The 21536-nt window shown below is 46.7% G+C and overlaps 1 protein-coding gene across 2 annotated transcripts in view; it reads left to right on the plus strand.

The window, feature by feature from the left end:
• SHMT1 (serine hydroxymethyltransferase 1) overlaps window positions 1-21536 on the plus strand; it is a 343621-nt gene that overhangs the window by 317791 nt on the left and 4294 nt on the right. Inside the window, exons 1-10 of one of the 2 annotated variants that reach the window (XM_083711561.1) lie at window positions 2625-2823; window positions 8078-8268; window positions 10301-10446; window positions 11249-11364; window positions 12332-12492; window positions 13693-13774; window positions 14677-14889; window positions 16614-16730; window positions 17938-18060; window positions 20312-20428. In XM_083711561.1, coding sequence (XP_083567687.1) covers window positions 2640-2823; window positions 8078-8268; window positions 10301-10446; window positions 11249-11364; window positions 12332-12492; window positions 13693-13774; window positions 14677-14889; window positions 16614-16730; window positions 17938-18060; window positions 20312-20428 — 1450 coding nt within the window. In that variant the 5' untranslated portion in view covers window positions 2625-2639. Of the gene's footprint in view, window positions 1-2624; window positions 2824-8077; window positions 8269-9285; window positions 10447-11248; window positions 11365-12331; window positions 12493-13692; window positions 13775-14676; window positions 14890-16613; window positions 16731-17937; window positions 18061-20311; window positions 20429-21536 lie in introns of those variants that run through there. The other variant, XM_083711562.1, reaches the window with a different exon arrangement.

Consider the following 21536-nt stretch of genomic DNA (forward strand, 5'->3'; position numbering starts at 1 on the left):
GTCCAATCGTCAAGTAGGCAGTTTCTTTGCATGGTTTAGAGGGAAGTGAGGGGCAGATGGAGCTTGTCAACCTGTGAAAGTAGCCCATCTAGGTGAAAGACAACTCTGATCCTAATTCTCCACTGCCCAGTGCCGGATTTACGTATAAGCTAAACAAGCTATAGCTTAGGGCCCCAATCTCTTGGGGGCCCCCCAAAAAAATTAAAGGAAAAAACAACTGGATGTACAGTGGTACCTAGGGTTAAGAACTTAATTCGTTCTGGAGGTCTGTTCTTAACCTGAAACTGTTCTTAACCTGAAGCACCACTTTAGCTAACGGGGCCTCCTGCTGCCGCCGCATCCTAAAGCAAAGTTCTTAACCCGAGGTACTATTTCTGGTTAGCGGAGTCTGTAACCTGAAGCGTATATAACCTGAGGTACCACTGTAATTTCCAAAATAAAAGATAAAAAGCAAATAAAATAATACCTACATACAACAACAGTGTTTTGTGTTTGTAGGCTCCTGTTTGTTATGTGCAAATGACTTTAGATACCTATTAGGTATGTAAATTACCATATAGCGTATATTCAACACAAAAAACAATGGCAATTTGTTGTTGACAAAGGACAGCTGGATATAGAAAGGGCCCTTTACCTTCAGTAGCTTAGGGCCTCATCAAACCTAAATCTGGCCCTGCTACTGCCTTGTGGGATGGGGCGGGGGGGGACTCAGCCAGATGGGCAGAGTATAAATAATAAAATGAAAATAATAAAATAGTATTAGTATTCAGGAGAAGAAAAGTCTCAGGAGTAAACCCTATGCAAATCCAGGATGGAGCACCCTAAAACAGTTGCACCCAAGGGGGGGTCACTTCAGTGCTGCTAACACAGTGGTTTGAACTTCACCCCCAGAAGTGCACTCCATTGTCTTTCAAGACAGACAGATGCCAACAACATTAGAAAATGGGGTACTGAACAGTGGAAAGATATTTATCTTTTGCCTGCCTGGAGTCCCAATTTCAGGCACATGCAAGTCCCACTGTAGGATTTACTCTTATACACATAGGGTTGCAATTTTATTTTTCATGTGACCACCAACTTCTAAAAGCACAGGAGCAAGGCAAGTGGGGAGAAAAAAAGTGGCAACCTTGTGAAAACATAATGTTGAAGATGAATTGCGTCCCAAAAGCTCCATTCAGTCTTTCCAGCTTTTTAAGATTGGTATAGTCTGATTATACTCTCTGCTATGTTACCTCCAAAGTCACCAGATAAATTGATTTTATGATTTATTTAAGGAATGTGTACCCCGTTCACTATATAAGACCTTCACATATGACAGTTACATGTATGTTGTGTGTTGTTTCCTACACTGAAATGGTTTCTGGGTGGGAAATGCATGGGAAGCAGCCCTCTAGGCAGTCAGTCTGATCTGCTTTTCCTCCCCAAGAGGAGGCTGAGAGTTGCTTGTTGCTGTTTTCTCCTGTCACCAGGTATTGCCAGTGTTTCAACATTTTTTATTTTTCGCTAGAGGGAAGGTGGTATTCTTCAGGGAAGAAAGCGGTCTGCAGGACTCTTCTCTATGTTATGGAGAGTGGTTTTTAAAACCTTGCATCGGATGAAGTAGACTTGTACCTACAAAAGTATGTATTGATTTAAACTGCCAAGGGTATATAGCATAGTGGTTAGTGTGTCATACTAGCACCTGGGAGACCAGGGTTCAAATCCCCGCTCAGCCATAGAGCTCACTGGGTGACCTTGGGCCAATCACTCCCTTTCAGCCTAATCTACTTCATAAGGTTGTTATGAGAATTAAATGGGGAGGAACAAAACCATGTATGCTGCCTTGGGCACCTTGTAGGAATGGAGAGATGTAAATAAATAAACATGTTAATACCAAAAACACACTACTTTTGCTGGTGGGTTCAGTTCTGTTTCTTGGGTTCAGTTTTTTAGTGTTTTATTTTTATTTAAACTTGTTATTTTGTTTCAACCATCGTTTGCTTCTTGTATTTTAATACTAGGGCCCCTCTTTGGGGAAAACGGTCTATTAGTAAATAATAAATGAAAAGGCTTTTTTAAAAAAGCCTACACACGTTCAGGTACACCTTCTCAATATGTCTTTAAATAAATATATATAGAGAGAGCATTTGTACCCTGCTCTTCTGCCAAAATGGCTCCCGGATCTGCTTACATACAATCAGTCGACACAGGACATTCTGTGCCCTACAGGCTTACAATTTTTATTTCTTTTTAAAAGACACACAGAGGAAGAGGGACGGGGGGGGGGGAGCGGAAAAACAAAGCACGAGCCCAAATTTCTAAACAGGTCCTATAATGACCAGCTGGCGCGGCTCAGAGGCAAGAGGTACCAGATGGAACCGGGTTGTTTTTGTTTTGCAAAGATGATCGGAGTGAGCCGCCAGCTTCCCCTCTCTTGATGGAACGGCTGCCCAATAAATGTTTTCCTGAAAGAAAGAAAAAATACTCTGCGTATGCTCAGAGGCACTCTGCCCGAGGTGCAAAAAAGCACGATCAAAGCTGGCAGCTCTGAAAACGGGGAGGGGGCAGCGCTTGTGCGTTCTAAAGGGAGCTCGAACGATCTCAGCCAATAGCGTGCTAGGCAAGGTAGGGAGGCCCGGGCCGCTTTCCCCCGATTGGCTATGACGCAGACGGAGGACTGGCAAGCGGGTCGCGCTGATTGGCTGCGGATCGAGGCAGAAAGTGCTGAGAGTTCCATTTCGCAGAGCGCGCTGGGCCTTGAGGATTTAAGCCTAGGAGTCGAGGGGAAACTTGCCCTTTCTTTCGAGGGATTCTCCAGCACGTGGCGGGGAACTGAGGAATCCGGTAAGTATTGAGGGTGTGGGTTTGCAGACTCTTTCCCCCTTTTCCGTGCTAGTGCTGTGCTTGGCTGTCCACCCATATTTTATCTCCTCCTGCGCGGCAGGCAGAAATCCAACAGGTGAAGCCTCACTTTCTCTCCCTGGAAAAGCTGCGCCTGTTGCATTTGCAGCGCCGTGCACGGCTCTTAAAAGGCAGAGGATACCTGTCCAGTAAGGTGAAAGGTTTGTAATCCCTAGCTTGTGGGGGTGGTGGAAATGCAGAAAGTTTTCACTGTTTCAGAGGGCTGGGGTGAATGAGGCCTGAGGGTGTTTAGTCCCCTGTAAATACTTGCAGCCAAGTTCTTAGAGCATGTTAGCAGTTAGATCTTGTCCTCCAGGAAGGGGGAACCTGCAGCCTTCAAGAAGTTGCTGGACTCTCCATCAGTCCAGCCAGCATGGATAGCGATCCAGGGATGTTGGAAGCTGTAATCCAGCACAGTTCTGAGTGTTGTTACACTTTGCTATATTTGCTATGTTACCGGCAACATCACAGACTTGTGAGAAAAACGGGGAGAGGATATAAACACAATTAATAATAATTAACATGCCGATCATCAAAAATGTGCCATAAAGTGCAGGGCTAACCATCTTAATTTGTAGATGTTCCTCAAAAGCCAGAAACGTACTCATGTACTAAGCGCAGAGACACCCCATACATATAAAGTGCACCCATGGCTTCCCCCAAGGAATCCTGGGAACTGTAGTTCTCCCCTCACAGAACTGCAGTTCCCATCACCCGTAACAAACAGCAGGTCCCTGGATTTTTGGGGGAAAGTCTTGTGCTTTGAAGCGTGTTGGGTGTGCCATAAAAGTATGTTGCGGATCTGCCCCTCGTCTTTCTGGAATATGCCAACCAGCTCATTTTTAGTGCCAACAGCGGGCGGGCAGTCAAGCTGCTGCTTACCCCTTTTAAACAAGGGCTGAAAAATTTAATGATTAAACTGAGTTCTTTTCCTCAACACTGGCTGGTTCAGCTGCTATGACCAATTCCTGAATATGGATAGCTTGCCCACAGTGACCTGTCTTGCACAAGGCCACCAGCCAGAGCGATGTTATTCCAGCTATTAAAATATACTTCAGCTGCCAATGCTGTTTCAGTCCAAAGTCAAGGGTTTGCAAATGACTTGCAAAGCCCTGAACCACTTGGGACCTAAAAAAATGAGCGAGAGCCTCTCCCAAGTATGTCCCTACTTGGGAGTTGAGGGTGAGAGAATCTCCATGGTGTCTCACCACCAGAAACTGAACATCAGGCCAGGAGGAAGGTCCTTTCTGCTGTGGCATCTAATCCTTGGAATTTCATGGCCCTTGAAATCTACTTGGTGCCTGCGCTGATGGTTTTTAGAGGCTAAAATGCGGCTGATCGCTCAGGCCTTTCACTCAGGCTGCAATCTGAAATGGTTTCAATTGTTGTTTATATTGTATTTTTATTGTCCCGTTGCATTTTATGACTTTGTTCCAGTTGTATTGTTAGTCACCCAGAACCCTGTGGATGTGAAATAGAATTTAAATAGACTTAAGTAAATAAACTGGATTAGGTAACTGATTCAACTCTTTTTTAAAAAAAGGTGTACCCCTCTTAAACAGAAATATTATAATGAATACAAAGTACAAACTGTAGGTGGCAGGGCATTGTTTTTATAACAAGCATTCCCCACTTTTCTCTCTTGCATGTTTACATCATCTAAAAACAGGGAGCGCCTCCTTCAGAGTGTTTGTTTTTACCCTTAGGAAAATGTAATTAGTCAATTAATCAACAAAGAAACACAATTAATTGGCTGAGGTTTTCTTAGCCCCTGGTTTTAACGAATCTTGCTAAGCTGCCTGTTTCAGTTTGGGAGAGGATGGGTGCATAGCTTTCAGCAGAATAAAGCACAAATTATAATAAAAAGACACCTGTGAATGTCATGCGTGGCTATTGTGGGTGTGTTGTTTCTTACAGAGAGGTGCTTTTGGGGGACGAAAGGTATGTAAAGTGGCCCCCCAGGTTATGCTGGAACTAGTAACTTTTCGTGAAGTTCTGAAGCTGATGCTCATGGGAATCATATAAAGGACCCCTGAGCATTAGGTCCAGTCTTGGCCGACTCTGGGGTTGCGGCACTCATCTCACTTTATTGGCTGAGGGAGCCGGCGTACAGCTTCCGGGTCATGTGGCCAGCATGACCAAGCCGCTTCTGGCGAACCAGAGCAGCACATGGAAATGCCGTTTACCTTTCTCCCGGAGCGGTACCTATTTATCTACTTGCACTTTGATGTGTTTTCAAACTGCTAGGTTGGCAGGAGCAGGGACCAAGCAACGGGAGCTCACCCCGTACGGGGATTCGAACCGCCAACCTTCTGAACGGCAAGTCTTAGGCTCTGTGGTTTAACCCACAGCACCACCCACGTCGGGAGTCATATAGAGAAAGATAATCTTGAACTTGGAAGGGTTCCACAAGGGCAGTGTTAGAAACTGAGGTAGAAAAGCTAAGAGCCAAATGGCTTCTGGGACCTGGGTTGTGGGCACCAAAACAGAATGTCTAGTTCTCTTCCGTGGCTGCAGAAATCGCTTCTGCGCATGCCCAGACGCTAGAAATCACGCCTGTGCATGTCTGCGGTGCCGGAAATCGCAATTTTTGGTGTCTGGGCATGCACAGAAGCTATTTCCGGTGCCGCAGACATGCACAGACACGATTTCCAATGTCGTACTGCGCCGGTCTGGCCCACGGAGGATCTCCGCGGTAGTGATCCGGCCCATGCCCGCTAAGCCTTGCCGACCCCTGGTCTAGTTGCCACGGAGGGTGGGGGTCGGCTTATTTTTATAAGCATGAACAATACACAGTTCACATAAGAGACACGTTGTTAACATCACGTTTTTATCAGAAATGGTTAACACATGTTTAATTTGGTGTTGATAATAAAATTATTGGTACCATACTTCAATTTTCAAAGCACTCTACCCTCGATTGTTAAACTCCTTAACATATGGTCTGCCCTTAACATATACTTCAAGGCTTCGAAGCACATACGTTTCAGTAATCCTTGAGTGTCAGCCAGGCGCAGAAAATAGCACCCAGACTTTTTGAAGTGCTCGCAAATGGAGAATCTTTAGGCGCAAAATGCTCCTGGCGCCCTGCTAATTTCGAACCCTGAACGAGGGTCACATAGCCCAACCCCTAAAATGCTGGGTTAGCAGTTTTTAAAGCCAGACATTCTTAACTCTGGCCCCTCTGATGCCCAGGACAATCTTGGACGCTAGGCAGTATTTCAAAATGGACTTTAGCTGTTTGGTGATTGCGAGCGGCCTGCAGTTGCCCAATTAGCTGCGCATGGCCTTTTTGCTACCCTTGAGGAGTTAACGAATAACTCGGGATGAGTTTCCCCGGTTAAGACAGCCTGAGCTTTGTTCCTGCTGCAGTTTGCGCCTGTTTAAGGCTCCGGTCCTGCCAACAAGTCACACGGAGGTCAGCAGATGAGAACCATCTGTTCCTTGGGCAGGCTGGCTTGTCAGTCTTGCTCCAGACAGGGCAGCTGCCCTGCTCCACACCTCCCAAGCTCAGAAGCAGGGGTCCACTGTAGCCACGCTGTACATTAAAAGCACATGGCTTTCCCCACAAAGAGCCCTGGGAACTATAGCTTGCTAAGGGTTCTGGGAATTATAGCTCTGCGAGGGGTAAACTGCAGCTCCCAGGATTCTTTGCGAGGAGCCATGCCTGTTAAAGTGGTATAAAAGTGCTTTGCTCCATTGCTCCGCCCACTGTTGCCTCTGCCCCGCCCATCACTTGCAAGCGGCCCCCAGAAGGCTCTCTGCAAGAGGATGTGGCCCTTGAGCTGGAAAAGGCTCCCTGCTCCTGTTTGAATGCGTCCGTGGGGCAGGGTGTCGCTTCCCGATCTTTGAATACGCTCTTGTGGTTTTTAAATATCTCTGTTGTTACGCTGGCTGTATATTTACAGGTGAATTTATTTGACAGTGATACCTTGGTTCTCAAACGCCTTGGTGCTCACACAACTTGGAACCCAAACACTGCAAACCCGGAAGTAAGTGTTCTGGTTTGCGAACATTTTTCGGAAGCTGAACGTGCTCCGTTTTGAGTGTTACGCTTCCGTTTTGAGTGCCGCACTTCCATTTTGAGGGTTACGCTGAGGTCTGTCTGGTTTTGCTATTTATTTTGCATTTTTGTTTTTGCGGCTTTTTTGTTTTGTTTTTGTGACTCTGTGGAACCCAGTTCAGCTACTGATGGATTGATTGTGTGACTGCAGTGCATTGTTTATTGCTTTCATTTTATGGATCAATGGTCTTGTCAAACAGTAAAAATCATGTTAAGTTGCTGTTTTAGGGCTTGTTTTTAAAAAGTCTGGTACGGATTAATCCATTTTGCATTGCTTTCTATGGGAAAGTGTACCTTGGTTTTGGAACGCTTTGGTTTTGGAACGAACTTCCAGAACAGATTACGTTTGAGAACCAAGGTACCACTATATTATCCAGGGCAGCTATCTACCAACTCCACCTGGTACGCAGGCTGAGACCCTACCTGCCTGTGGACTGTCTTGCCAGAGTGATGCATGCTCTAGTTATCTCCCGCTTGGACTACTGCAATGCACTCTACGTGGGGCTACCTTTGAAGGTGACCCGGAAACTACAACTAATCCAGAATGCGGCAGCTAGACTGGTGACTGGGGGCAGCTGCCGAGACCACATAACACCGGTCTTGAAAGACCTACATTGGCTCCCAGTACGTTTCTGAGCACAATTCAAAGTGTTGGTGTTGACCTTTCAAGCCCTAAACAGCCTCAGTCCAGTATACCTGAAGGAGCATCTTCACCCCCATCGTTCTGCCCAGACACGGAAGTCCAGCTCTGAGGGCCTTCTGGCGGTTCCCTCACTGCGAGAAACAAAGCTACAGGGAACCAGGCAGAGTGCCTTCTCGGTAGTGACGCCCGCCCTGTGGCACGCCCTCCCATCAGATGTCAGGGAAATAAACAACTACCTGACATTTAGAAAACATCTGAAGGCAGCCCTGTTCAGGGCAGTTTTTAATGTGTGACATTTTAATGTATTTTTAATATTTGTTGGAAGCCACCCAGAGTGGCTGGGGAAACCCAGCCAGATGGGCAGGGTACAAATAATAAATTATTATTATCATTATCATCATCATTATCATAAACCTCCTTGGTGGCTCTGTTAAGGGCCACAAAGCAGAGTATGCAGGCCTGATAGCTCACTTAACCTTTCTCAATTTCAGCTTCCAAAGTTTTGGGACTCCTTTTTGCCTGCCCTCCGGCCAATCCTCTGCCGTTCTTTTCCTCTGGGCTGCTGCGGACCTCTGCTGTCATGGCCAGCCTCCCGAAAACAGATGGAAACCCCATAACTAAGGAGGAGTGGACCTCTCACAACAAGATGGTGATGGAACCTCTAGACACCAATGACCCAGAGGTAAGAAGGCTTCTTGTTTGGGCAGTGACGTCAACCAGGAGAGGGTAGTATTGATTCTGGCGGAAGAAACCGGAGGGCAGGGACCGCTGTCATTCGTCGGCAATGGTTTTGAGCAACCAGGGGACAGCAGGTCATTGACCTTTACGGGCTCAGTGACGTTCATTGAGAAAATTACACTTGGCGCTGGCTTAACCCTTTCAGATTTTCCCACCTTCCTACCTCTGCAGCAGAGAGGGGGCCTGTTCTGGCCCTCCCAGATTTTGCTGGAGTCCAATTCTCTCCCTCTTTTTAAAATTTTCATTTCAAAACCAAAAAAAAATTACAAACATCAAAATCAAAATCCATATTCATTTTCTAACATAAGCCTTTTACATAGATTACCTAAATTAAAATATATCTAATTGCTCTAGGCTTCCCTTTGCTATATGTAAATACAACGCAGTTAACAAATTATATTATAAATGATATTATAGGTTCCCATATACCCCCCACTCCCCTTCACCCATGTGTGATCTCAATATTTTACTTCTTCCATCTTGTGTTGTTATAATTTAATAATTATTCAATTGATTCTATTATTATTTTCTTGCTTACCCCTGCACATTTTATACATTCTAAATAAATATTTCAATTCCGGAACCATATTTTTTCAAGTATTCCTTCACTCCATCCCACTCTCTAATTATTCTGTGATTTGAGTGGCTTCTAATAATTGCCATCAATTTTGCCATTTCTGCAAACTCAGAGTTTGTCTCTTTATCTAGCCCCGGGGAACCCAAAGCGACTTGCAACCAAGCAAATAGACAGTAAACCCCACATAGATGCATTCAAACCAAGAGGGAAAAGAAATGGCTTAAAAACATTCCCACCCACTTCTAAAAGGCCACAGATGGTTTAAGGCTGGGTTATAGAGGAAAGCTTTTGCCTGGCACCTAAAGATATAGGGGAGCCATGGCAGAAAAGGCCCTGTTCTCATATTGAGAACGTCTGTTAATGTCATTGTTGATCATGGTGGAGATTTGCCAAGTGTATTTTCCTCTTAGCATGTATCTCCCTTTCGTCCTGAGTTCGAGTGTCTTCAAAGCCCATGACACCTTTGGTAAAGGCTGTTCTCCAATTGGAGCGCTCGCAGGCCACTTTTTCCCAGTTGTTGTGTTTATACTACATTTTTTTAGATTTGACTTGAGAGAGTCTTTAGACCTCTTTTGTTGACCACCGGCATTACACTTTCCATTTTTAAGTTCGGAATAGGGTAGTTACTTTCAAAGACGATAATCAGTCATTTGCACATCATGACCAGTCCAACGAAGTTGGTGTTGATGAATTATTGCTTCGACACTGGTGATCTTTGCTTCTTCCAGTACACTGGCATTAGTTCGCCTGTCTTCCCAAGTGATGTGTAATTTTTTTTGGAGACATCGTTTATGGAATCGTTCGAGGAGTTGGAGATGGCGTTTATAAGTGGTCCGTGTTTCACAGCATGACATTTTACTACACACGGTTGGCGCTGTGGATTAAACTACAGAGCCTAGGACTTGTCGATCAGAAGGTCGGCGGTTTGAATCCCCGCAACAGGGTGAGCTCCCGTTGCTCAGTCCCTGCTCCTGCCAACCTAGCAATTTGAAAGCACGTCAAAGTGCAAGTAGATAAATAGGTACTGCTCCGGCGGGAAGGTAAACGGCGTTTCCGTGCGCTGCTCTGGTTCTCCAGAAGCGGCTTAGTCATGCTGGCCACATGACCCGGAAGCTGTATGCCGGCTCCCTCGGCCAATAAAGCGAGATGAGCGCCGCAACCACAGAGTTGTCTGCGACTGGACCTAATGGTCAGGGGTCCCTTTATCTTTACCTTCCACCTTTTGGGGAAAGGTGTGCATGCTGGAGGTCCCTGGCACCTCTAGGCCGGGCGAGAAAAGACTGCCTGCATAAGACCCTGCCAGTCAGTGCCAACAGTACTGAGCTCGGTGGCCCAATGGGTCTCACTGAGTCTAAGGCAGCTTCTTCTGTCCCTGTATCCATTTCTTCTTTGTGCAAAGGTCTACGACATCATCAAGAAAGAGAAGCGGCGGCAGCGGCTTGGCTTGGAGCTGATTGCGTCGGAGAACTTCGCCAGCCGGGCGGTTCTGGAGGCCCTGGGCTCCTGCATGAACAACAAATATTCGGAGGGATACCCGGGACAAAGGTAGGGGCCAGAGGACTTGGGCTCCAGGCCTGGCTGAGATCCTTTCCCCCCATGCCAAGCAAACTTGTCTGTGTCTCATTGTTGATAAAGGCTTCCAGTGACAGGTTGTCAGGAGCGAGCCGGCAGTAAATCACACAATCTGCACAGACCTGGCTGAGTGTCAGGCCTAAGGAGCTCAGCCACCCATCCCTGGTCTTTCCCTACAGATCGGTTGCTGAGACTGAAATTCCCCGCCTTTCCACAGCCATCTGAGTCCCCTCTTTCCCAGGGCTTTCCCCAAGCAATCTGAGACAGCGCCTTTGTGCAGCCAGCCTCTCCTCCACCCTTTTTCATGCCTCTTCTTGTTCCGGGAGACGAGGGGGCAAGGGAGCTTTTTACAGTAGGAGAGGGAGGCATCCATGATTCTTCACCAGCTTGACTCCTCTCAGCCTCTTGATCTCCCTCCTCCCCTGCTTCAGCTTCTGCCACTGATTTTGCACTTCCCTCTGCCACAGACTCCCCCAGCTCACTAAGCCCTGTTACTTCTTCTCACACTTCCTTGTCCCACCACCAGTCTTCAGGCTCTGAGCCTTCATCCCTTGGGGGTTCCTCGGCTGGTTCCTCCCACCATTCCTCAATGACACGGGTTGCGATGACATTGCCTTGCTCTCAATAGCTCTTAACTCCACGCCATGGCGCCCAGTTTATGTCTGTTGCCAATTGTATGAGGCACCTCCAGCGAGAATAGAGATTATAAGCCAGTGCTGTGGTTATGAAAACAGAGATGCACACACAAAACTTTCCTTCTCCTTCCTTGTTTTAGGTACTATGGTGGGACGGAGTTTGTGGATGAGCTGGAGAGGCTGTGTCAGAAAAGAGCCTTGGAGGCTTATGGGCTGGACCCACAGAAGTGGGGAGTGAATGTTCAGCCCTACTCAGGTATTCCTCTCATCTAACTGGTAATGGAGGGCTGTGGAGATGGCTGGTTCCTCTGTGGGAACCTAGTGATTTAAGCTGTAAGCCAGGCTTCTTCAACCTCGGCCCTCCAGATGTTTTGAGACTACAATTCCCATCATCCCTGACCACTGGTCCTGCTAGCTAGGGATCATGGGAGTTGTAGGCTGAAAACATCTGGAGGGCCGAGATTGAGGAAGCCTGCTGTAAGCTCCTTGGATCAGAGGCCTGGCCTCTCCCTCTATAAAGCACTGTGTGTACATGGATGTCTTTGCTGGGTTCCCAATTCCTGTCAGTCCCAGCCAGAGTAGTCAATGGTTGAGGGATGCAGAAACATCTGGAGCAGGGACAACCAATGGAATGTTCTCCATCAACCCGATCATTGGTCATGCTGACGGGAACTGTAGCCCATTATATTTAGAAAGCAGTATGCTATAATCATAATATATTTATACATACATACATACCCCGCTCATCTGGTTGGGTTTCCCCAGCCACTCTGGGTGGCTCCCTACAGAATATTGAAAACACGATAAAACTATCTGAAGACGTGTGCATGGACATGAAAGCTCATACCAATAACTAACTTAGTTGGTCTCTAAGGTGCTACTGGAAGGAATTTTTCCCCCCTTTATTTTATTTTTTGTTTTGACTACGGCAGACCAACACGGCTACCTACCTGTAACGATAAAACATCACACATTAAAAACTTACCTAAACAGGGCTGCCTTCAGATGTCTTCTAAAAGTCAGATAGTTGTTTATTTCCTTGACATCTGACGGGAGAGCGTTCCACAGGGCGGGCGCCACCACTGAGAAGGCCCTCTGCCTGGTTCCCTGTAACCTCACTTCTCGCAGTGAGGGAACCGCCAGAAAGCCCTTGAAGCTGGACCTCAGAACATATGCTAGGATATGTTCAGGCTGTCTCTCCCCCGCCCCCTTCTCATTTTCAGGGTCTCCAGCGAACTTTGCAGTATACACGGCCCTTGTAGAGCCCCATGGAAGGATAATGGGCTTGGATTTGCCAGATGGAGGCCACCTGACCCACGGCTTCATGACGGACAAGAAGAAGATCTCGGCCACCTCCATCTTTTTTGAGTCCATGCCTTACAAGGTGAGCCTCATTCCGTGTCGAGGGATCTCTGTCCTTCTTCTGAATGCAGTGATTTGTTGGGTCTTCTTCTTCTTTGGCGATCTCTCGTAGTCAAGTAAGATTGTCTTCCATAAACATGGTTTTAACAATGGGTCCGTAAGTGACTGTGGAGGCCAATTCTGGATCCACACGTCCTTCCACAGTGGGGACATAGGTTTCTGGGCGGGAGTTAACCATGTTGTGGATTTGCCAAGCATGTCTTCCTCTTAGCACGTTTCTCCCTTGCTTCCTGAGTTTGAGTGTCTTCAAAGGCTGCTTTCCAATTGGAGTGCTCACAGGCCAGTGTTTCCCAGTTGTTGATGTTTATACTACATTTTTTCAGATTTGCCTTGAGAGAGTCTTTAAACCTCTTTTGTTGACCATCAGTATTAATAATAATAATAATAATAATTTATTTATACCCCGCCCTCCCCAGCCAAAGCCGGGCTCAGAGTGGCTAACAACAATAAAAATAACACAGTTTACATAAAATCACAATCAATTAATTGAAATGCATTCTAAAATCGATTCAAAATCAAATTAATGGCAACCATTGGGCTAGAGTTCTGTGAGGATTACCGAAGGAGGGGGTCAGACTGTGCCTTGGCCAAAGGCCTGGTGGAACAGCTCTGTCTTGCAGGCCCTGCGGAAAGATGTCAAGTCCTTCAGGGCCCTAGTCTCTTGTGACAGAGCGTTCCACCAGATCGGGGCCACAGCCGAAAAAGCCCTGGCTATGGTCGAGGCCAGCCTAACCTCCCTGTAGCCTGAGACCTCCAACATGTTTTTGTTTGAAGACCGTAAGGTCCTCCATGGGACATACCAGGAGAGTCGGTCCCGTAGGTACGAGGGTAGGCCATATATGCTTTCCATTTTTAAGTGTGTGGTGGTTGAGTACTTGGCTGCCTAAGAATGCGTTCAGAAGTTTCTTTGCCGCAGCGCTTCCTTGGCACGGTATCCTGGTAGCCAATTCAGCTTGTAGTTGTGTAATGAGAGATGCCAGCCCCTCGCCTTGTAGATGCAAGCTTGAGAACTTTCTGCTTGGACCCTTCCTTGATGCCTGCTGGAGTCTGTTGCCAATCTCCTCTTCTGGTGTCTACCGCAGTGTGCCCACCCCCAGGCAACACCAGAAGCTGGAGGAGCTGCTCCTGTTGAACTGTTTTTCTTGGTCCTCCTTCTCACCAGGTCAACCCTGAAACTGGCTACATCGACTATGACAGGCTGGAGGAGAATGCCCGCTTGTTCCACCCAAAGCTGATCATCGCAGGTAAGATGATTGGTGGAGATGTACCCTTACTAATGTTCTGTAATCACCAACAACCCCCTACTACCCCAGGGCCAGGGCCTTCTCAGTGATGGCTCCGACCTGGTGGAATGCTCTGTCCCATGAGACCAGGGCCCTGCAGGACTTAACTTCCTTCCGCAAGGCCTGTAAGACAGAGCTATTCCACCTGGCTTTCAACTTGAACTTAGCCTGATCTTTTATTCCCCTTCCTTCCCTCCCCCTCCCCTTTTTATGAAGATTACCCGCTCTGGGATCCCACAGCTAATTCTCCCCTGGTCTCCTGGCTGGCCCAAATAGGACTAATTCCCCCCCCCCCCCAAGTATATTTATTGAAATTTTCCATTTTAATACATTAAAAAATCAAAAAAGAAAAAAAAACACATATAGTTTACAATCCTTATTTTCCTGTAACATATTTCCCTGACTTCCCCACGACCTCCCCTTCTTATATTCCAATTCAAATTTGTTAATTCAACAAGTTCTTTATCCCAATTTTTAACCTTTTTATATTTAGTTCATTTTTTAAAAAAGCCAATTTTACCTTATAAGCATCAATATTAATACATCAGTTCTTAATCTTAAAACTTTTTTCTAAAGTTGACCCAAATTCCCTTCCACGAATTCCCCAATTTTCATACTAATGACATGACAAAGATTAAAAAAAAAAAAGGAAATAACAAATTGTAATTAGGACTAATTTATCCAGCTAGCCCTGGTGATCATCTAATGCTTATTGGATTTCCCCCCTAAATTGATTTTTGAATTCTGAATTTATTGCTATTCACGTTTTATACTGTATTTTATGCTGTTTTTTGTTGCATCAATTAAGTGTTTTAAATTTCCCAGCTGGTCTTGGGCATTCTGAATGGTCTCTTCTCTCTTAGGGGTCAGCTGCTATTCGCGGAACCTGGACTACGCTCGCATGAGGAAGATTGCCGATGAGAACGGGGCATACCTGATGGCTGACATGGCCCACATCAGCGGCTTGGTGGCCGCCGGCGTGGTGCCGTCCCCCTTCGAGCACTGCGACGTGGTCTCGACCACGACGCACAAAACCCTGCGGGGGTGCCGGGCGGGCATGATTTTCTTCCGGAAAGGTGAGGGTTGTGGCGTAGAACAACTGCCTGTTTTTTCCAGGAAGGGGGTGAACTTAAGGGTGGGCAGTAGGGGGCCACAAGTGTCAGGAAATGGGTGGTTGGGGGCCGAAATGCCGGTGGGCAGTGCCCAAAGTCGCCAGTGCTATTTACACTCCTTCAGTGCTTATTCACCGGCAACCTTAATTGTGATGGGGAGAAAGGTGCTGCTAAGACTTAATATAGGCAGCTAGCGAAAGGTAAAGGGACTCCTGACCATTAGGTCCAGTCGTGGCCGACTCTGGGGTTGCGGCGCTCATCTCGCTTTACTGGTCGAGGGAGCCGGCGTACAGCTTCCGGGTCATGTGGCCAGCATGACTAAGCCGCTTCTGGCGAACCAGAGCAGTGCACGGAAACGCCGTTTACCTTCCCGCCGGAGTGGTACCTATTTATCTACTTGCACTTTGACGTGTTTTCGAACTACTCGGTTGGCAGGAGCAGGGACCGAGCAACGGGAGCTCACTCTGTCGTGGGGATTCGAACCGCCGGCCTTCTGATCAGCAAGTCCTAGGCTCTGTGGTTTAACCCACAGCGCCACCCACGTCCCAATATAGGCAGCTAAGAATAAATAAATTTGTTCTCCAAGCCAACTTCATTTGGCCCTCCTCATATCCCCAAGTAATGCTAATGCTGTCAATTCTTATTTTGTAATTAAGTAAATTTCTAGGAACTCTATATACAGTCGTACCTTGGTTCTCAAATGGTATCCATCCCAGAAGTCTGTTCGAAAACCAAAGCGCGGCTTCTGATTGGCTGCAGGAGCTTCCTGTACTCAAGCGGAAGCTGCGTCAGACGTTTAGGTTCCAAAAAATGTTCGCAAAGCGGAACACTCATTTCCGGGTTTGCGGCCTTCAGGAGCCCAAACGTTCAAGTCACAAGACGTCTCAATAACTAAGGTATGACTGTAATGGTTTTATTATACAGTGGTACCTCGGGTTACATACGCTTCAGGTTACACACACTTCAGGTTACAGACTCTGCTAGCTCAGAAATAGTGCTTCAGGTTAAGAACTTTGCTTCAGGAGGAGAACAGAAATCGTGCTCCAGCGGTGCGGCGGCAGCAGGAGGCCCCATTAGCTAAAGTGGTGCTTCAGGTTAAGAACAGTTTCAGGTTAAGAACAGACCTCCGGAATGAATTAAGTACTTAAGCCGAGGTACCACTGTATTTATTTATTTATTTATTGCATTCATAGACCAGCTTTTTGTCCATGGTTCATTTAATCCACACACAACAACCCTGTGAGGTAGCTTAGGCTGAGAGGCAGTGACTGTCTCAAGGTTGCCCAGTGAGCTTCATGGCCGAGTCAGGATTCGAACCCTGGTCTCCCAGTCCAAATCTGACGCACCAACCACTACACCACCACTGAAGTCCTTTTGTACTGAGAGACACCATTGCTCTGCCTCCCCTGGTGCTTTCTACTTTAATGGGGAGAAGCTCTCCCATCCCCTGCTTGCCTTCTCTTTTAACTGGTGACGCCGGAAATCGCACACAGGACCTTCGGCACTGCAAGCGGGTGTTCTGCCACTGAGCTGCAACCTCTCTCAGCAGCTGATTGTGTTTGGAGTTGAGTATTTGCCTCTAGGTGACTGCAAAGTTGAAGCCAAAGGGAAGGATTAGCCAAAGGGCAGCGGCGGCAGCACCCCAAAAACAGCGGCAGCAGCACCCTCCTCCTTTCTGTTCTCCCCAGGTGCCCGCAGCGTGGATCCGAAAACGGGGAAAGAAATCCTGTACAACTATGAAAGCCTGATCAACCAAGCAGTGTTTCCTGGGCTACAGGGAGGGCCGCACAACCACGCCATTGCGGGTAAGGCAGGCTCTCTAAAACAGGGAGGCTGGAGGTAGACTGCTAGCTCTATGAGCAGCGTGGATAAAAATCAATGATTTAATTTTTTTTAAAAAAAGGATTTTTTTTTTTTTTTACTTAAATCAGATTTCTTAAAATTAAATCAGATTTTTAAAATAAAATACTTTTGGAGGAAAGATCTTTCTAAAGGTAGTTTTCTATTTAAGTTACATTATAGTCCAAAGGGGACGCAGGTGGCGCTGTGGGTTAAAGCCTCAGCGTCTAGGACTTGCCGATCGAAAGGTCGGCGGTTCGAATCCCTGCGGTGGGGTGCGCTCCCGCTGCTCGGTCCCAGCGCCTGCCAACCTAGCAGTTCGAAAGCACCTCCGGGTGCAAGTAGATAAATAGGGACCGCTTACTAGCAGGAAGGTAAACGGCGTTTCCGTGTGCGGCTCTGGCTCACCAGAGCAGCGATGTCACGCTGGCCACGTGACCCGGAAGTGTCTTCGGACAGCGCTGGCCCCTGGCCTCTTGAGTGAGATGGGCGCACAACCCCAGAGTCTGTCAAGACTGGCCCGTACGGGCAGGGGTACCTTTACCTTTACCTTTATAGTCCAAAGGCTATTCATCAGCAAATAAGGATTTGTTTAAAGTTTTTCATATGTGCTAAAACTCAGTCTAAATTAGTTTGACACATATGCTATAATGTTATTGCTTTAGTTAAATAAACTGTTTAAATTGTTATTAAGGAAATGATTATTTTTCTCCTGCCAATAAAGTACAGCAGAAAAGTTGTCAAAATATAGTTAACTTACTAAACATCACAATAATTTCATAATTACCTGTCTATGTATTTCTAATAGAATAACCAAATCAGTAGTTTTTGATATAACTGTAAAAACTACTCTGAAAATTTATTATTCCAAAAACGAAACCTTCCTCTCGTTGTAAATATTAAGATTATACCAGCAAGAATGAGTTTTCTGTGTGTGTGTGTGATGATTTAAATCAAGTCTTACTGACTAGTGATTTAAATTGTGATTTAAATCAAATCCACCCTGTCTATGAGTGATCTGTGATAGATCTGGCGGAAGGGCAACAAGGAGGGAGGGAGGGGGTTTCGGAATCTGGGAGCAGCCACCGAAAAGGCCCAAGAAGATGGAGGTGTTTGATGAGACATCTTCGTTCCACACACACCTGCCCACCTCCTCTCTTCTTTTTTGTCCAGGAATTGCAGTAGCTCTGAAGCAAGCCATGACTCCGGAATTCAGAGCTTACCAGAGGCAGGTCGTCGCCAACTGCAAGGCCTTATCCAACGCCCTCGTTGGCTTGGGATATCACATTGTTACGGGTAAGGAACAGCTAGGACACAACACACACACACACACACAGAGAGAGAGAGAGAGAGAGAGAGAGAGAGAGAGAGAGAGAGTTGGCCCTGTCAGGAAGAAACATTACGGACAGAATAATTGCCACACACAGGAAGAACCAAGGAGTTTGAATGCTTCACCTGTAGTTGTATACATCATTTAATGTGGCGATACGAAGGGAAGGTGTTAATATAAGGGATTGTTATGATATAAGGGGTTGTTATTTTTACTGGAGCGTAATTGAAATTTATAAGGTTTTGGAATGCAGAAATAAAGTAAATCACCAAACCATCAATTCTAGCACAGGGTGTGGGGGGTGGGACGGGACAGGGACCTAAATTGTATAATTTGGCATCTCAATTACTGATATTTCTCAGTGCTTTTTTTCTTTAAAAAAGGTGTTTAAGGGTGCTTTCATTTTCCTACTCATATTGAAATACTGCCCCTTAATGAGGGCACACTTAGATTCACAAAATGTTTAGGGGTATGTGTGCCCCGGTCAGGAGTTCAGCCTACACTCGAGTAGGACCCTGGCAGAGACACGTGCCCGACTGGCATGTTCCCTCCCTCCTGGTCGATCGTTTGGGAGTTTCAAAAGCTTTCTTCTGCCCGAACATCACCGATGCCAACCGACACCGGCACACTTAGGGATCTGCAGAGTTTGCACATCATGTGTGACAGACCTCAGCAACTCAGCATTTTGGCTAATCTACTTTATTTACATATAAGCACACACGGAGCACTGCAACATGGCTCCCTCTCTCTCTAGCATCAGACAGCAAAGAGAAAAAACAAAGGACAATAGTCACACTTCACGGGACACAGTAACACAAACATCCTGTCTCCGTCACTTCCCACTCTGTGGAGTCCAAACATACCACGTCATGTAATTGTATTATTATTTGGCATTGTTATAATGAGGCTGTTATTGGATTGTTGTAATTGAAAACTAGTAAAAATTATTATTGAAAGGAAGAAAGAGAACAAGAAAGAGTCACCCCTGCTTTCCCTTACAAGCGAGGCTGTGAGTGTGAACCTCTGCCCCTTTATTAATATCTGGTGTTGCTTCCAGGTAAATTGGCTGGAGGCATTTGCAAGGTTATATCTGGGGACAGAGTCTGCAAGTTCATCACCTCTGCTTTAGAGAACGTAGCCTGGATCGTACCCTTGAGCTGCCAGATAACAGTTTTGTTTTGCTCCATGGGATGCCTGGGGGTGGGGCTGATATCTCAGTCCCAGAAGCTTAAAAGCCTCTTATTTTATTTATTCATTACACTTTATATACCACCATTCCACCGCCTTCAAGGAGCTCAATGTGGTATAAGTCGTTCTCCCCTTCCTCATGTGCGGTAGGTTAGGCCAAGAGGCAGCGACTGGCCCAAGGTCACCAAGTGACTGTGGCCAGCCAAGCAGGGAGGATTTGAACCCTGGTCTCCCAGGTCCTAGCCCAACGCTCTAAACTTCTGCACCATACTGGCTAGCAAAACACTTGCTAGAGAGAGCAAGTTTCAAGTCTCAAGAAGCCAAGGGGTGGAGATTCATTCCACGTCCAAAACATGTTTCAAAGTCTAGGCCAGGCAAGAGCCTAAGGTGAAGGACGCAGGTTATTTTAGCAACCAGGGATGATGTAATTTTCCGTATTTTTTGCTCTAGAAGACGCACCTTCCCCCTCCTAAAAAGTAAGGGGAAATGTGTGTGTATCTTATGGAGCGAATGCAGGCTGCGCAGCTATCCCTGAAGCCAGGAGAGCGAGGGATTGGTGTGCAGCGATGCCTCTCTTGGCTTCAGAGATAGCTGCGCGAAGCCTCTTCAGTGCAATGGGAGGAACGCTCCCCCTGTCCTGAAGAGGCTTAGCACGGCTATCCCAGAAGCCAGAACAGCAAGAGGGATCGCTGCTTTCGCTGCGCAGCGATCCCTCTTGCTGTTCTGACTTCGCTTTGCTGGAGAGGTGCTGCGCAGAGAGGGAGAGAATATTTTGTTTTCCTCCTCTAAAACTAGGTGCGTCTTATGGTCGGGTGCGTCTTATAGAGCGAAAAATATGGTATATTAATTTGTGATTTAGCAGCATCAGGAGCACCTGTTCTAGACGCTTAAAACACGAAGTCAGTTCTTATCTGGCTTGTCCTATTGAACTGATGCTTGAAGCTTGCAAACTTCGCTGGCAGGTGCCATGCCCTTGCAAATTTGGAGTGACATGAGTGAGTCACTGCTGGCGTTTGGCTCTTCTCCTAGGCGGTTCCGACAACCATTTGATCCTGGTGGACCTGCGCAGCCGAGGCACGGACGGAGGGCGGGCCGAACGGGTCCTTGAGCTCTGCTCCATTGCATGCAACAAGAACACCTGCCCAGGTGAGAGTGGCCAAGCTTGAAGAGGTTCCTCACAATGCTTAGTGATAGCAAAGCATCCCCCTCGCGGCGCTGGGGTTTACCAGTTTTCAGAAATGCCTAGTGTAGGGGGTTGTATTGAAACTAGGAGAGGGATATATTTCTTAGATGTTACCCTTCCTGACTCACATTTGGGAGTTCTACAGAGTACGTTCCCTTGTCATTCCCTCTGTTGGTGAATTCGGATCCTCCTAGCTGGGTATGAAGAGGCCTAGTCTGCCCACTGATTTCTCTGGCCTCATCTTGCCCACTCTGCCTGGCAATCACTCTACCAGGCAGAGAAGGATCTTTCCTAGACCCAAGACCCCTTTAACTAGTGGTCCAGGGGGTGGCATTTGTCAGCTTGTGCACACAAAGTAGGGGCTCTTTCCTCTGAGTCACTACCCCTCCCATTTGGGGAGGAATTCAGGAAGGATGGGAAAGTAGACCTGAAGGAGCGTCTCCACCCCCATTGTTCAGGCTCCAAGGGCCTTCTGGTGGTTCCCTCACTGCGAGAAGCCAAGTTACAGGGAACCAGGCACAGGGCCTTCTCGGTAGTGGTACCTGCCCTGTGGAACGCCCTTCCAGCAGATGTCAAGGCAATAAACAACTATCGGACTCTTAGAAGACATCTGAAGGCAGCCCTGTTTAGGGAAGTTTTTAATGTTTGATGTTTTATTGTGTTTTTAATGTTCTGTTGGAAGCCACCCAGAGTGGCTAGGGAGGCCCAGCCTGATGGGCGGGGTACAAGTAATAAATTATTTTTATTATTATGAATAATAGAATCGTAGAATTAGACAGGACCACAAGGGTCATCTAGTCCAACCCCCTGCAATGCAGGAATATTTCACACAACGTGGGGCTCGAACCCACAACGCTGTGATCTCATGTTCTACCAATTGACTGTCCTTTATTTTGTCACTGCTGCTGTCCTTTCGGGAAGCCTTGTCCAAACTATTAGAGTCACCAGTTTTCAGGGTTTAAACTGTTGGGAGCCGCCTGGCGTGACTGGAGAAATAAATTATTATTATTATTATTATTATTATTATTATTATTATTATTAAGCAACTTTAGAAGACTGCTGGGTAGGAAA

This window comes from Podarcis gaigeae (genome assembly GCF_964106915.1).
Source record: "Podarcis gaigeae genome assembly, chromosome: 14".
NCBI classification, from domain to species: Eukaryota; Metazoa; Chordata; class Lepidosauria; order Squamata; family Lacertidae; genus Podarcis; species Podarcis gaigeae.